The sequence below is a fragment of the Theropithecus gelada genome, chromosome 11 (genome assembly GCF_003255815.1).
Source record: "Theropithecus gelada isolate Dixy chromosome 11, Tgel_1.0, whole genome shotgun sequence".
NCBI classification, from domain to species: Eukaryota; Metazoa; Chordata; class Mammalia; order Primates; family Cercopithecidae; genus Theropithecus; species Theropithecus gelada.
Genome location: NC_037679.1, coordinates 106793809 through 106810786, shown reverse-complemented (window position 1 = coordinate 106810786; position 16978 = coordinate 106793809). Strand labels below are relative to the sequence as shown.

Sequence of the window (16978 nt, the reverse complement as noted above, 5' to 3'; positions counted from 1 at the left end):
TTTTTTGAGACGGAGTCTCGCTCTGTCACCCAGGCTGGAGTGCAGTGGCCAGATCTCAGCTCACTGCAAGTTCCGCCTCCCGGGTTTACACCATTCTCCTGCCTCAGCCTCCGAGTAGCTGGGATTACAGGCGCCCGCCACGTCGCCCGGCTAGTTTTTTGTATTTTTTAGTAGAGACGGGGTTTCACCGTGTTAGCCAGGATGGTCTCGATCTCCTGACCTTGTGATCCACCAGTCTTGGCCTCCCAAAGTGCTGGGATTACAGGCTTGAGCCACCGCGCCCGGCCGCACATGTAATACTTTAACAAACAAAAATACCAAACAAAAAAATCCCATGTGGGCAGAATAAAAACCAAATCTGTACCTCAGCTACTCCAACAACCACCTATGGGCAAAGTTTCTCCATCCCTCAGACCAGAACTCCAGAAAGCAGGCAGCACTTCCAAGGGTTTTCCTCTAGAATCTTCTCATCACCACTATTACTGTTACTACTACTACAGGGTGAGTATCCCTCATCTGAAATGCTTGGGACCAGCAGTGTTTCGGATTTCAGATTTTTTCTTTTTTTTTTTTTTTTTTTTTTTGAGACGGAGTCTTGCTCTGTCACCCAGGCTGGAGTGCTGTGGCTGGATCTCAGCTCACTGCAAGCTCCGCCTCCCGGGTTCCCGCCATTCTCCTGCCTCAGCCTCCCGAGTAGCTGGGACTACAGGCGCCCGCCGCCTCGCCCGGCTAGTTTTTTTGTATTTTTTAGTAGAGACGGGGTTTCACCGTGTTCGCCAGGATGGTCTCGATCTCCTGACCTTGTGATCCGCCCGTCTCGGCCTCCCAAAGTGCTGGGATTACAGGCTTGAGCCACCGCGCCCGGCCCAGATTTTTTCTAATTCTAGAATATCTGCAGATACATAATGAGCTATCTTGGGGATGGGACTCAATTCTAAACACAAAATTCACTTGTTTCATATATACCTTATACACATTGTCTGAAGGTAATTTTACACAGTATTTTTAATTATTTTTGTGCATTAAAAACATTTTGACTGTGTCTTGGTAGCAACCTGTCACATGAGGTCAGGCATGGAATTTTCCACTTGTGGCAATCCTTTTGGCACTCAAAGTTTTGGATCGCCAGGCGTGGTGGCTCAAGCCTGTAATCCCAGCACTCTGGGAGGCTGAGGCGGATGGATCACCTGAGGTCAGAAGTTTGAGACCAGCCTGACCAAAATGGAGAAACCCCATCTCTACTAAAAATACAAAATTAGCTGGGCATGGTGGCGCATGCCTGTAATCCCAGCTACTTGGGAGGCTGAGGCAGGAGAATTGCTTGAACCTGGGAGGCGGAGGTTGCGGTGAGCCGAGATTATACCATTGCCCTCCAGCCTGGGCAACAAGAGTGAAACTCCGTCTCAAAAAAAAAAAAAAAGTTTGGATCTTGGTTTTGGATTTCAAATGTTTGGATCAGGTATGATCAACCCCTACTAGTAACTACGTAGTTTATATTGGCTTTTCTGGTGCTTGTAAAACCCCGTAAGGTATTCAGGCAAGTGTTATTCCCAATTTACAGGTGAGAAACTGATTCTGATTCTGAGAAGTCAGGCACATTTCCCAAGCTCACACAGTTCACAGCTGTATCTTCTGACCTCAGGTCTGATGAATTATCTCACCACAGGTGACACGTGAACAGCTGCTGTGAATGTGTAAATGTCAGAATGAGGCCAAACCCTGAATCCACCATTTGGTTGGATGGTCTAATGCAAATTACCTACCATCTCTGCACCTTAGTTTGTTCATCTGAAATTTGGAATAAAATAATACCCAGCTTCTGCAGTCTAGTGTGAGGGTTAATATAATAAAGTGGCACACAGTTAACATGGTTTGCACAGACACTGGTGAGAAAAGAAAGATGCATACCATTCGGGCAAATCTTTGGGCTTCAGCCACGCGTTCTGCCAGCATCATAACCTCATCATCCTGTGTTGGAAAGACTGGTAGTTTCTTCCCAATTAAGTGTTCTATGCGCTGGAAGAGTTCCACATCATACCTGAGGAAGGAAAACTGCACAGCTTTGGTTGCCTGGTAATGCAAATGCCTGTCCATTCCCAAACTATTATTATATGACACAACGCAATAGGAGCCATAGGTTTAAACAATATTGAACATATTATTTCTTTTCTAAATATGGGTTAAGTGCAATCTCTGTGCATAGCCCATTAGAAAATCACTCCAAGGAGGCCAGGCGTGGTGGCTTGCAACTATAATCCCAATGCTTTGGGAGATCAAAGCAGGAGAATCACTTGAGACCAGGAGTTCCACACCAGCCTGGACAACATAGTGAGATGCCATCTCTATAAAAAAATTAAAAATTAGCCAACCGTGACGGCCTGTGCCTATAGTCCCAGCCATTCGATGTTGAGGCATGAGGACTACTTGAGCCCAGGAATTTGAAGCTGCAGTGAGCTATTATCGAGCCACTGCACTCCAGCCTGGGCAACAGAGTGAAACCTTGCTGCTTAAAAAAAAAAAAAAAGAAAGAAAAATCGGCCGTGCAGGTGGCTCGTGCCTATAATCCCAGCACTATGGGAGGCTGAGGCAGGTGGCTTGCGCCTGTAATCCCAGCACTATGGGAGGCTGAGGCAGATGGATCGCTTGAGTTCAGGAGTTCAAGACCAGCCTGGCCAACATGACAAAACCCTGTCTCTGCTAAAAATATTTTTTAAAAAGCCAGGTGTGCTGGCATGCACCTGTGGTCCCAGCTACTTGGGAGGCTAAGGTGAGGTAGGAGGATTGCTTGAGCCCAGGGGGTGGAAGGTGCACTCAGCCAAGGTCGCACCACTGCACTCCAGCCTAGGCAACAGAGCGAGACAAATTAAAAAAAAAAAAAAAAAAGAGGGAAGGAAGGAGAAAATCCCTCAAGGTATTTAGTCACAGGACAGCCTTGGGCACATAAAAATTTGTTCCTCCAAAAAAAAAAAAATTGGAAATAGTTATTCTAACGCTTTCTGAGTTGACACAAAGGCAATTGCTCTCCAGCTCTAGGTACCACTCTACCATTCTACATGCCAAATACTATACTAGATCTTTTTTTTTTTTTTTTTTTTTTTTTTTTTTTTTTTTTTTTTTTTTTTGAGACGGAGTTTTGCTCTGTAGCCCGGGCTGGAGTGCAGTGGCCGGATCTCAGCTCACTGCAAGCTCCGCCTCCCGGGTTCCCGCCATTCTCCTGCCTCAGCCTCCCAAGTAACTGGGACTACAGGCGCCCGCCATCTCGCCCGGCTAGTTTTTTGTATTTTTTTTAGTAGAGACGGGGTTTCACCGGGTTAGCCAGGATGGTCTCGATCTTCTGACCTCGTGATCCGCCCGTCTCGGCCTCCCAAAGTGCTGGGATTACAGGCTTGAGCCACCGCGCCCGGCCATATACTAGATCTTTTACATATATCATCTCCAATTTTCACCAAAACCCTGCTAGATAGGTATTACTATTCCCATCTTTCAACGCCTTCATCCTGGTTTTCAGTATGAAAGTGAGTAGTGTAGCAAATGACAGCGCCAGGTTCCCAGTCAGTGGCTCGAAAGTTCTGCTCTTTTCTCTACATTGCTCTGCCCCTAAAGCTGATTTACTTACTGCGTGACAAAAGTAATAGCCTTTCCGGAGCGCCCAGCTCTAGCTGTTCGACCTACTCGATGGATGTAATCCTAAAACCAAAAGGGTACATAAATTCAAGTTATATGGATTATAAGTAAAAAAAAAAAAAAAAAAAACCTACATATGCAAAGTCTTGCCATAAAACTTTGAAAGAAAATAGATTCATGTCATAACATGGAGAAAATAAATGGCCTGGGCAATCTGTTGAGACAAATCTACTTCATCTTTTTTATTCTCCTTACAGCACAAAATGGATCCAATGCTTTCCCCTCTTTCATAGAAAGATAAATCTACAAAGCATACCTACATGGTCGCAAGCTGCATGGCGTTTTAAAAAACAGCACTGGATCTCGAGGCAGAGCTGGGTTATAGCTGTGGTCCTTCCCACCTGCCAGTTACACAATTACCTGCAAATTACATAACCTCCCTGAACCTTGGTTTCTATTTATTGAACAGGCATAGAAATACATGCCCAAATTATAGAGTTGTTATGAAAATCAAATGAGATAGCACCTCATCTACAGCAGTTAAATACAAAGACAAGAGACACACCAGTCTCATCCAGGGGTGCTTCTGTCATCCTCAAGGGACACTGGTAATGTCTGGAAATACTTCTGATTATCACAAGTGGAAGAGTGTGTGATGCTGTCATCTAGTGGGTAGAGGCCAGGAATGCTACTAGGAATCCTTCAACTCAAAGAACAACCCTTCAACAAAGAATTCGACAGCTTAAAATGTTAATAGTGCCAAGGCTGAGAAACCTTGAGATACACTGAGAACTACAAGTTGTCATTCTCAAGAAATGACAGTGACATGATCAGTATGTGGTGCACCTGCCTCTACTATGAGCATCTAATAACTCTCCTTGGCTACCTCTTTCATATGTACTAACGTTACATACACAGGCCTGTGCAAGATGATGAGAATGAACTAATCAAAGGCTTTCTTGTTTTTTGATACTTAATTAACCAGGAACAAAAAAACTGCTGTAACTAAGGAAAGACAGAAGACACTCCATTAAGAAACACACTTTAGGACTAGAAAGGCAAGTTAGCAACAGGACTCACCTTGGAATGGGTAGGAATGTCAAAGTTGACAACTACATCTACATGAGGTATGTCCAAACCCCGGCTGGCAACGTCAGTTGCTAGAAGAATGGAACGGGCCTTGGCCTTAAACTTATTAAGGGATCCTAGGCGCTTACTCTGAGGTAATGAGAAAGAAATGTTGGAAAACTTAACATACATTTTGGAATACAAAACACAAAAGAGACAAACACAAGAACAAAGAGACATAAATTTTTTAAAGTTTTTTTCCCCTCAACTTTTGAATGGGGCTTCATAGGTCAAAACAGAAATATGAAGCAACAAGAAATTAAAAAAAAAAAGATACAAAATAAGGGTAGCCTGACACAATAGAAAAGTAACTGTGAAATAATTTATTAATGTTTTTAGAGACCAGAGTCATTATTACCATTAGGGCTGAATATATCAACTCAACAGCTTGCAAACCAGACAGCTACATATGAAATATTCTAATGGGAGCCTCTTGCTACCCTGGGAGAAAGTAAGCATCTAGAGCAACACTTCAAAGCCCATAAAATGAGAACAATTATGGAAACAGGCATCGGTGCCCTATGTCCTTATTGTACAAATCTATTGTTAGGAGGTTTATCTCGCTCATGCCATCAGTGCGTGGCTGATGATGACGATGAATCCTTACCTGACTCATTTGTCCATGGAGGGGGATGGCAGTGAATCCAAGATTTCGCAGTAGCAAAGCTGTTCTCTGGGTATTATTACAGGTGCTGCAGAATATCATAAAGGAGTTTCCCGCCAATTCATTTAGAATATAAACCAGGTAGGTATCCTAAGTTACAAACCCAAAACAATATATGTCATCGAACCTGGGAGAAAGGATTGGAGACCTGGCATATACATAAGGTAAAGACTAACCCTATAGTTGCTTCTCAATTATCCAGACCTCCATTATCCAGACCTCCAGCTGCCAGCTTAGGATTCCTTAACCAGCATTATCATCTCTGTGAACCACTATTCCCCACAGAGCCTAAAGGCAGGCAGGAGATCTGTCCTCAGAAAACAGAAGTCCTTACATCAAAGCACAAAACCAGAGGCTTCATCCTAAATAAAAGCCACATTATAAGCGAACAAAGGAAAAATTACCTCAAGGATGGGGATGGGAAGGAATTATATGATTACATCATGACCTCATTATTGTGGTTTAATGTGTTGTGAATTCCTGGCATGTCTAGTTTATCGGTGATAATATAAGCACAACACGCCCTCTAAAGCAAACAGACAGGATGCCAATCTGCATTACAGCTCTTGGCTAATCAAGGGTTGACACATTTTCAGATGCTTTGGTGAAAAGAAGAGGGAGAGGCAGGAATGATCAAAGTAAACACTTTACCTTGAATTTAGAGGGAATAAAAATATAATATTGCTGTAATTTTTCAACTGTCTGGTATTTAGAGGAAACGGCACATTTCACAGGATTTTTCAGAGCTGCTCGCTGAAGCTTTTGCACCTGGAGGAAGAAGATCCAGAACAGCACACTGATGCCTAAACACTCTTTATTTATATGGTTTGACTCTGTGTCCCCACTCAAATCTCATGTTGAATTGTAATCCCCACATGTCACGGGAGGGACCTGGTGGGAGGTGACTGGATCATGGAGGTGGTTTTCCCCCATGCTGTTCTCATGATAGTGAGTTCTCACAATTTCTGATGGTTTTAAAGTGTGGCACTGCCCCTACCTCCTGCCACCATGTAAGACGTGCCTTGCTTCCCCTTCGCCTTCTGCCGTAATTGTAAGTTTTCTGAGGTCTCCCCAGCCATGTGGAACTGTGAGTCAATTACACCTCTCTTTTCTGTATAAATTACCTAGTCTCAGATAGTTCTTTCTAGCAGTGTGAAAATGGACTAAAGCAATTTATTTTTACTTATTGTTATTATTGTTGTTATCATTTACTTTATGTATCAATTCTCATAAAGAAGAAACAAAAGTCCTAGCAAATTTCACCTTCTTGGTCATGGTGGCAGAGAAGAGGAATGTTTTCCGATCTCGAGGGATCACTTTGAGGATCTTGTCAACCTAAGGCACAAAGAGGAAAAGATGCCAGTATGATATTCAGACTGGAAGAGCTGCAAATCCTCTAGGTAATGAAGGAGGTAGACGTTAACAAATTAAATATATCACTGTGAGGATTTGGTACTCCAAAATTCAATTCGATTCAGCTAAAGTTTACTGAATATTTACTGCCTGATACCCCACCAGACACTATTAAAAAAAATATCTTTCTAAGAAAAGAACAGTTTAAATTAGTAGACCAGAGTTGATCAAGAGAAAAGTCAAGAATAAGTAGTAATCAACTAAGTAAGCTGGGATTAGTGGGTCATCAAAGAAAATAAAGATATTTCAGGGTGTATGTCAAGGTCTAAATTAAATGAAATGGAAAAGAAAATCCAGTTTTGATATTTCCCATTTCTGGAGTCAGAGTCAGACTATATTCTAAAGATAAAAGGGTGCTGAGAAACTGCAATTTGAAGAATATCAAGAATGAAACTGATACTGATGCAATGTTCTATATAAAACAAGTGGGCAATGAACCAAATTTTGAAACAGGAACCTTGAGATGCTCTAAGAGGAGGAAAAAAATTGAGAGCTCACCTCTGTCTCAAAATCCATATTCAGTATTCGGTCGGCTTCGTCCATGACCAGGTATTTGAGAGCTCTCAAGTTGAAACCTTTCGTATTTTCCAAGTGGTCAATCAGTCGACCAGGAGTTGCTACCAAGAAAGGTTGAGGAGAAACAGTGATGTTTCAGAACAGGATGAAAAACAACAACAACAAACAAATAAAGTTACCTGCCCCACCCCACAGCTCTCCACCAAATTTAACTTAAGAAATTAAAAAATTTAACAGGGTTACAAAATCTGTTTCTCAAAGTCTTTCTATCCAATATTGGTAGATTTTCTCCAATTCATCACTGCCAGTGTCTTTTACCTTCGTCAGTTACTCACCTATTATTATATGTGGTTTTTTTGCAAGGGCCAAAGATTGAGACATTGAATCAATTCCACCCACAATCACAGCTACAGAGAGAAAAAGAACATAGAGATGAGATCCTTAATTTTTTTCCACGGTCCACTGAACATCTTTTAGAGCCAATGCCAGATTTCTACTTAAACTTGTTCTTCCCTTACAATTAATACTCTTCCCAAAGCTAAAATACAGCATTAGCTCTTTGGGTCAATGAATTATGCTAGCAATACCTTCCTCCATTCTCCTTTCACACTCATTCTTCACTTGTGATGGCAACCTAGGATCCCTTCCCTCTCAGACACTTACCACTCTGCACTCCAATAGAGGACCCCAGGGCTTCAAACTGCTCTGAGATCTGAAAGGCCAGCTCCCGAGTCGGGGTAAGAACTAGGGCAAACAAACGCTGTGGGGTCTCCAGCAGGGCATTCAGAATGGGCAAAGCAAAGGCGCCTGTTTTTCCAGAGCCAGTTTCTGCCAGCCCGATGATATCACGACCTAGAAGAAAAAGAAATTCAACAGCCAAGTTAATTCTCTCTGCAGTATTTCTGTGTCTTCTACAATGACACAATGCTGGGCACAAAGTAGACGCTTAATAAATATCTGATGAACTGGGGAGAGAGGAAAGTTGAATAAACAGAAAAGACATGGTCTCTCTCTTAGATAAGCTCAAAACCCAGTGGTGAGACAGTCTGATATACAAATTCATTATAATGTGATAAGAGTTTTAATATAAGCCCGTGCAAAATATGTGAGAACACAAGGAAAAGTAACTACTGCCCAGAAGAGTCAAAAAAGGCTAACAGAGGTGATTAAGTGAGTTAAACCTAGAAGTAAGCAAAGAAGGGAAGAAAGGATAGTCCTGTAAGAGGAAAGGTAATTATAATTAAGGCTTTAAAGAACATAGCATGCTGGCCAGGCGTGGTGGCTCACACCTGTAATCCCAACACTTTGGGAGGCCGAGGCGGGCAGATCACCTGAGGTTGGGAGTTCGAGACCAGCCTGACCAACATGGAAAAAACCCTGTCTCTACTAAAAATATAAAATTAGCCAGGCAAGGTGGCGCATGCTTGTAATCCCAGCTACTCGGGAGGCTGAGGCAGAGTTGCTTGAACCCAGGAGGCGGAGGTTGAGGCGGTGGTGAGTGGAGATCGTGCTATTGCACTGCAGCCTGGGCAACAAGAGCAAAACTCCGTCTCAAAAAAAAAAAAAAGAACATAGCATGCATAGTTAGGCTGAGGAATGTAATGTGGCTGGAACACAGAAGTGTTAAGGGAGAAAGAGAGAAGAATGAGGCTAGAGTTTTGATGTTTTCCTGTAAGAGAGAATTGAAGGATTTTAAACAGGGAATATCATGATCAGTATTACTGTTTAGGAAGATAAACTCTAGGCCTGATGGCATAAGAAGGAGCCAAGGAACCTAACAGTGCATGCCATTTACTGCTCCTTCTGAGGGAAGAATGCTCTAAGTAATTCTTTAAGAACAGGTCACCATTTGTTATCACCACTCAAGCCACAACTTATAAGATCTGGAAATTAACTCCTGGGTGCAGATCACTATCTCCAGGCTGGCTGTAGTGCATAGGCAGCTATGCACTACAACAGTGTCCAGTGAGAACACTCCCTCTTAAATCACGACCCCTATAGTTGCTGCCCCTGTTCTATGACCGCGTAACAGCTGAGAAGTCTTCTTTACCTAGAAGACAATCCTACAATAAACAAATCCCTTTCCCCTGACATAACCTGAACATGACTTACAATCTGAAATGACTTAAATGACCAGAACAGGGAAAACAAAGGCTCAACCGGGACATCAGATATAATTCAGGGGAGATATGATGGTGGCCTGAACTGAGGCCAGGAATGAGCACAGGAATGAGTGAGATTCAGAAACTAACAAAAGGGAATGTGGGTGATGCACACATTTTTAGTACAGGACACTCAAAAGCCAAAAACTGAGATATAGGCAACAGAAAAATTAGTCCTGGTTAGGAAAATAAGGACTTTGGTTTCCACACAGGGAACTTAGAACTTAAGATTCCTGCAGTAAACTCAAAGAGGTATGTCCAAAAACCAGTTGGACATACTTGTTTAGAAATATGTCTAAAAACTGGCCGGGCGCGGTGGCTCAAGCCTGTAATCCCAGCACTTTGGGAGGCCGAGACGGGCGGATCACGAGGTCAGGAGATCGAGACTATCCTGGCTAACACAGTGAAACCCCGTCTCTACTAAAAAATACAAAAAAAAACTTAGCCGGGCCAGGTGGCAGGCGCCTGTAGTCCCAGCTACTCGGGAGGCTGAGGCAGGAGAATGGCGTGAACCCGGGAGGCGGAGCTTGCAGTGAGCTGAGATCCGGCCACTGCACTCCAGCCTGGGTGACAGAGCGAGACTCCGTCTCAAAAAAAAAAAAAAGAAAAAGAAAAAGAAATATGTCTAAAAACCAGTTGAACATACTTGTTTGGAGCTCAGGAAAAAAGTGGGGTTAGAACAGACATGGGACATAAATATCCTACCACTGGTACTCCCTCAGGGGCAGACGCTTCAGAATAATCCATGAGACATATATACATATATGACCGGTCCCATGCCTGGAAATTCTGATTCAGTATTTCTCACCCAAATCTCATCTTGAATTGTACTCTCATAATTTCCACATGTTGTGGGACGGAGCCGGTGGGAGATAATTTGAATCATGGAGGCGGTTTCCCCCACACTGTTCTCACAGTAGTGCATAAGTCTAGTGAGATCTGATGGTTCTGTCAAGGGGTTTCTGCTTTTGCATGTCTCTAATTTTCTCTTGCCGCCACCAGGTAAGAAGCGCCTTTTGCCTCCTGCCATGATTCTGGGGGCTCCCCAGACACACATGGAACTGTAAGTCCAATTAACCCTCTTTTTCTTCCCAGTCTTGGGTGTGTCTTTATCATCAGTGTGAAAACGGATTAATACACAGTGTATCCTAGTGAATTATATATTTTAGCCTTCTTTTCATTAACATCAGTGTTTTCCATTCAAAAGCAAATGCACAGATGTGAAATACAAGTCAAACCAGACAACGGACTGATGTTTTAGAGATTACAGACAAATGACAATCCAGGGATAAAATGTCTCACTCATCTACTTATTGTAATGTTCCCCAGTGGCAGGGTAGGTAATAATGAATTGCAACAGCATCTACCTATCTGAGAAACAAAGGTCAGTGTAAGCAAATGATTCCCGAAGCTTTTTAGTCTTCAACTCCTTGGGGATACTGCTGTCCTGCCTGTGTAACACAATACACCTTCGGGAACAGGGGGCGGGGCAGCTACGATTTGTTCTTTTTTTGTCAAGGGAAATCTTAACATTTCAGAAGAAAGGAGTACATAAGAAAGATTTAGGGAAGTAAAGGAGCTGAAGTTGCCTGGTTGACGAAGCAATAAGCACTGCTCGCTGCCCACAGCTGAGGCCTGCACTGCTTTCAGTTTTTTAATGAGTCCCTCAGAGCAACCCTCAGTTTGTGAAACTGATATATTTTTCTATGTCATCTCCTTTCTTCATCTCTGAAGAAACCTCTAAGCCTTTTCAGTGTTTATACCTGTAGAGAATATACCAGCATGCATAAACTCCATAAGAGCAGAATAAATTTTGTCATATAGACCTGCCACGTTGCTAGCACTGAACATAAGTGCTTGCTACATGGCAGCCATTAATAAGCTGTTTGAAATTCCTTGAGGACAACTCTAAGTGATCTCTGAAACAGAAATAAATAGATGGTGTCTCACTATGTTACCCAGGCAGGTCTCAACCTCCTGGTCTCAAGCAATCCTCCCACCTCAGCCTCCCAAAGTGCTGGGATTACAAGCATGAACCACCATACTCATCAAACAACTCTTGATCTCTTGATAGTAACACATGTTGATGCAGATCCATTAACAGAGGTTTTCTGAGCTATAAGATTCTATGTTCAAATTCCAGCTCGAGCAATAATTAGTTAGGTGACTCTAGCCAAAGGACTTAACTCCCTGAGCCTCAATTTCCTCACTAATAAAATAATTATCCCTTCCTACTATTCAGCATATTATAAGGTTTAAGAACAGCGGACAATCTGGGCTCAGTAACTTTGCAGAAACTGAAAACGTCATTAGTCCCAAATTCAAATTTAGAGTTATTTTAATCGAATAACAACAGCAACAAAATCAAACATTAGATTATTTGAATCGTTTCTATAGATTCAAATGAAATATTTATAAACTACTCATTAGAATGAGACAAACCCAATAAGGATAAAGACATTTTCCATGGTGATCGTGTCTGTCAGTTCCTAGCAATCTTCCACTGACCCCTCCCTATTCTTTTCTGCATCAAATTTAAACTTATGGCTGAAAGCATTAAAATAATTTTAGGATGGCCGGGCACGGTGGCTCAAGCCTGTAATCCCAGCACTTTGGGAGGCCGAGACGGGCGGATCACAAGGTCAGGAGATCGAGACCATCCTGGTGAATACAGTGAAACCCCGTCTCTACTAAAAAATACAAAAAACTAGCAGGGCAAGGTGGTGGGCGCCTGTAGTCCCAGCTACTCGGGAGGCTGAGGCAGGAGAATGGAGTAAACCCGGGAGGAGGAGCTTGCAGTGAGCTGAGATCCGGCCACTGCACTCCAGCCTGGGTGACAGCGAGAATCCCTCTCAAAAAAAAAAAATAATAATAATAATAATAATAATAATTTTAGGATTACTGCCAGCTGTTTTGACTCCTTTTTCTCACCTATGCTGTAGGGCAAGCTGGAAAAGTTAAAATGCACGAACGCTTCTTGCTGCTTTTTTTTTTTTTTTTTTTTTTTGAGACAGAGTTTTGTTCTTGTTGCCCAGGCTGGAGTGCAATGGCGCAATCTCGGCTCACCGCAACCTCCGCCTCCCGGGTTCAAGTGATTCTCCTGCCTCAGCCTCCCGAGTAGCTGGGATTACAGGCATCTGCCACCACCCCGGCTAATTTTGTATTTTTAGTAGAGACGGGGTTTCTCCATGTTGGTCAGGCTGGTCTTGAACTCCCGACCTCAGGTGATCCACCTGCCTCAGCCTCCCAAAGTGCTGGGATTACAGGCGTGAGCCACCGCGCCCAGCAACTTCTTGCTATTTGAAAGTAATGCTGGGCCACTGATACTTCTTTCCCACCACTGGCCTTTATATGGTCCTTATCCTTCAAACTTCTCTGCACAGGTTGGAAGTGTTTATTAGCCCCTCCTTGAAACACTTTCCCTTCCCTAATTTGCGTGAAACTATACTCTCATGATTTTCAACCCTCTACTGAATCTTCCAATTTTTCCTCTGTCATCTTTGCCAATCTAATCCATTTCTAATCTCAGCTATAACTGCTCTTTGGATACAATGTCTATATCCACCTCTGGCCTCTCAATCAAGTTCCAATCCCAGGATTCCAACTGGGTATTTTTTTTCCTTTTTTATTGTCCCTCAGTTTTATTAATTGACAAAAAATTATAATATACTTATGGTATAGAATGCAAAGTTTAGATATATGTATACTTTGTGAAGTGATTAAATCAAGCTCATTAACCTATCTGTCACCTCACATACTTGTCATTTTTGTGGTGAGAACATTTAAGATCTACTCTCCTAGCAATTTTCAAATACACAAAACATTATTAACTGGAGTCATCATGCTATTCAATAGATCTTCAGAACTTATCCATCCCGGCTAACTGAAACTGTACCCTGAGCAACATTTCCCCATTCCCCTCCCACAAGGTCAACTCTATCTCATTGATATCCAAAATCAATTACTTCCAACTGAACTCATCTTTCCTGAATTCTTCCCCCGTTCCCTTTTTGTATCAGTGGTACACCAATAATATGCCCTAAACATAACAGCCCACAAACTTAGCAATAGTCTTAGATTTTCCCCACCACTTCCTTGCCTTCCACTTGCTTAACTGGTTGTAAAATCAAGGATTATTTTTCTAACATTTTCTTTTTCATTCTACCACCACCCTACCCATTATTTATTGCTAAAATCATTACAATAACCTACTAATTGGTTTCCCAGACTCCAGTCTCTTGTCTCTAATCTTTCACAGCTATGAGATTAATCTTCCAAGAGTACAACTCTAAATCCTTAATCTCCAAAAATGCCCCACTGCCTATGAAACGAAGACCAAATTCTTTGACCCAGCACTCAAATCCTTCATAATCTGGCCCCAGTCACCTTACTAAACTTTTTCACCACTCTGCTAAGTACTTGCAAATCTCCATACGTGCCTATGGTTTCCAGACTGGCTTTTTTTTCCATGCTGTTCCCTATGCCTAGAAAGTTCTCCCTTCCCATCATATCTGAATGTCTAAATCCTTCTAAATTCAGTCCTCAAGGTTCAGCTCACATGTCTTCCCAACCTCCCCAGCCAAAAATAAAATGAAATAAATCTTCTCTAATCCATCCTAATTAGAAGTAATCTCTTCTCCCTCAGTGCACTCTGAATGTAACTTTCTTAGGTCCCTGTTCAACTTGTAATAAATTTATAATTATCTCTTTAATAGATTATGGACTCTTGGAGAGGACAGACTATTAACCTCCAGTGCCTTACATTTACAACAAATAGTAACTATTTATGGAAAGAGCAAATGGAATTTTTTTTTTTTTTTTTTTTGAGACAGAGTCTCGCTCTGTCACCCAGGCTGGAGTGCAGTGGCCGGATCTCAGCTCACTGCAAGCTCCGCCTCCCGGGTTCACGCCATTCTCCTGCCTCAGCCTCCCGAGTAACTGGGACTACAGGCGCCCGCCACCTCGCCCGGCTAGTTTTTTGTATTTTTTTTGGTAGAGACGGGGTTTCACCGTGTTAGTCAGGCTGGTCTCGATCTCCTGACCTCGTGATCCGCCCGTCTGGGCCTTCCTAAGTGCTGGGATTACAGGCGTGAGCCACCGCGCCCGGCCAACAAATGGAATTTTGTAGAGTAAGTCTAACCTCTTTTCCACATGACAGCTCTTCAAATCATTAAACCTTTCAATTATTATCGATAGCTAGGTTAATTACTAATAATTAGTAATAATTATAGCTTACATTAATCACTAATATAGTAATAATAGCTACATTAATACTAACAATAATTAGCCACATTACCCCTCTTATAATAATAGCTAAGATTACATTCACTTTTTCTGAGGATCTTAATAGATTTCAGTTAACTAAGACCTCTGGGTCTCTTTTATCACCCACCCAAATCCTGTAAAGTTGGTACTTTAGGAATCTAAGAGCAGGTCTTTATTTCTATTCCTATTAAAGTTCATCCTGTTACGGCCAGGTGTGGTGGCTCACGCTTGTAATCCCAGCACTTTGGGAGGCCAAGGCAGGTGGATCACTTGAGGTTAGGAGTTCGAGACCAGCCTGGCCAAGATGCTGAAACCCTGTCTCTACTAAAAATACAAAATTAGCCGGGCATGGTGGTGCGCCTGTAATCCCAGTTACTCGGGAGGCTGAGGCGGGAGAATTGCTTGAACCTGGGAGGCGGAGGTTGTAGTGAGCCAAGATCGCACTACTGCACTCCAGCCTGGGCGACAGAGCAAAATTCTGTCTCAAAAAAAAAGCTCCATCTTAAAAAAAACCTCAAAAACAAAAAAGTTCATCCTGTTAGTTTCAGTTCCACTAGCCATCAATCAGCACTTTAACCACTCTTTTACAAATCTGATAAACATGGCTCACAGCAAGAATTCTCAACTCCTCAAGACACACATATGTGTTCCAGGCATCCTTCCCTATCTAAGTGTGCACCCACTGATGTATAAAGTCTACCAAGATTGTCGTTAATATACTTTAATCCAGGGCTTCCTTAAAGACAGCATCTGTGGCAGAGAACAAACCCTTTTAGTTATTAAGACAGAAAGTAAGCTCTGTAAAACTGGAGAATGACATTTTCAAATGCCATTACCCAAACTTTGTACCTTTAGTGACCATATCCTTATTTCACTTGAAGTATGCAAGCAACAGCTTTCAAAAGGGGTATCTAATTGAGATAACTTTATATTAAATCTGTACGAAGTCACACAACCTACCTTGTAAGGCCAAAGGAATAGCTTCAATCTGGATCTTGGTGGGTTTTGTCCATCCCAACTGGTCACAAGCTTCACACAACACATCTGTCACACCCTTAGAATTCAGAAAAATATACCTTAGCCAAGAACAGCACACCCCTACCTCCCTCCTACTTAACTGACTTTGTCAGAACCATCATGTACAACCAATATACTTGCTTTAAAAGGTATTTGCTGTGCATCTCAGAGCTTACTCTTTATACCATGAGACAGTAGCTCAAGACTTAACGAACACTTTCTGCTCCCCAAGGCCAAGGCCAAGTGCTTTACATGTAGCATCTCATTTAATCATCACAACAATTCTGCGAGGTAAGTACTTATTACTATCCCCAATTTACAGATATGAAAAGAGAAACACAGAGAGATAACAACTTGTCTATAGTAAGAGACTGGGTCAAAATTCAAATCTGGTTGGTTCATCTGACTCCAAAGCTCCAGCTATAAAGAGACCAATTCCCCATATGTACAACCTCCTGGACACATATAAACGTTGCCACACTAAAGTGGCGAATAGGGCAAATGGGGCTCTCAGGGCCCAGCAGCCCTCCCACCACCCAAACTCAGAGCACGCCCGAAACCCAGCCCTCTGAAATTCTGGGGAAAACCCAAGGTAGGCCCCGAGATGCTTTTGTGCACTATCAGAGCGGGATCTAAGGTAATTGGGTCTGCCTGAGCCTAGCACCAGAGTACATAAAAGAAGCCAGCGCCATCCATTCTCACCAGGTCTTTAAATGTTTTAGTTTCCTCCTCTTCCATTACTGGCTGGGACGCTTCAGTCGGAGAATCGCGTTCCTCGGGCGCCGCCATCTTGTCTGAAGTCTCCGGAAGTGGGTCTGCGGCGCGCGGGATGCTGGGAAATGTAGTTTTAGTTCTCCCCGGACGGCTTGCTCTGGGCGCCCCCTGCGGGCTTGCCGGGGATTGCACCCGTCCGCTAGGCGGGTGGGGCCCAGCGAATATGCGCGCGTAGGCAGGCGGAATAGGTCCGATTGCAGAAGGGGCTGATCGCCGGGGAATCGAGTTGACCTTTAGATCCCTTTTAAAGCGCCTTCCCTACGTATGTCGCCAGTTATGTTCCCCGCTTTTCTAACCATAGAGTTTGGAACGGATTGCTCTCACAATGCCATTTTTTACTTATCGTATTACCTTATTCAATAATTTTGAGAGCCTACCATATGCTAAGGCTGTGCTAGATGCCTAGTGAACAGGA

The 16978-nt window shown here is 42.8% G+C and overlaps 1 protein-coding gene across 3 annotated transcripts in view; it reads right to left on the bottom strand.

Annotated features, from left to right (window-relative positions):
- Positions 1-16672, bottom strand: part of DDX47 (DEAD-box helicase 47) — an 18457-nt gene extending 1785 nt beyond the window's left edge. The window contains exons 1-11 of one of the 3 annotated variants that reach the window (XM_025402085.1): positions 16492-16672; positions 15733-15826; positions 8009-8197; positions 7681-7752; positions 7328-7446; positions 6680-6751; positions 6068-6184; positions 5360-5506; positions 4705-4842; positions 3617-3687; positions 1909-2038 (exon numbers count right to left, since the gene is read on the bottom strand). In XM_025402085.1, coding sequence (XP_025257870.1) covers positions 1909-2038; positions 3617-3687; positions 4705-4842; positions 5360-5506; positions 6068-6184; positions 6680-6751; positions 7328-7446; positions 7681-7752; positions 8009-8197; positions 15733-15826; positions 16492-16578 — 1236 coding nt within the window. In that variant the 5' untranslated portion in view covers positions 16579-16672. Of the gene's footprint in view, positions 1-1908; positions 2039-3612; positions 3688-4704; positions 4843-5359; positions 5507-6067; positions 6185-6679; positions 6752-7327; positions 7447-7680; positions 7753-8008; positions 8198-15732; positions 15827-16491 lie in introns of those variants that run through there. The other 2 variants (XM_025402087.1, XM_025402086.1) reach the window with 2 other exon arrangements.
- Positions 16673-16978: the final 306 nt, after the last annotated feature.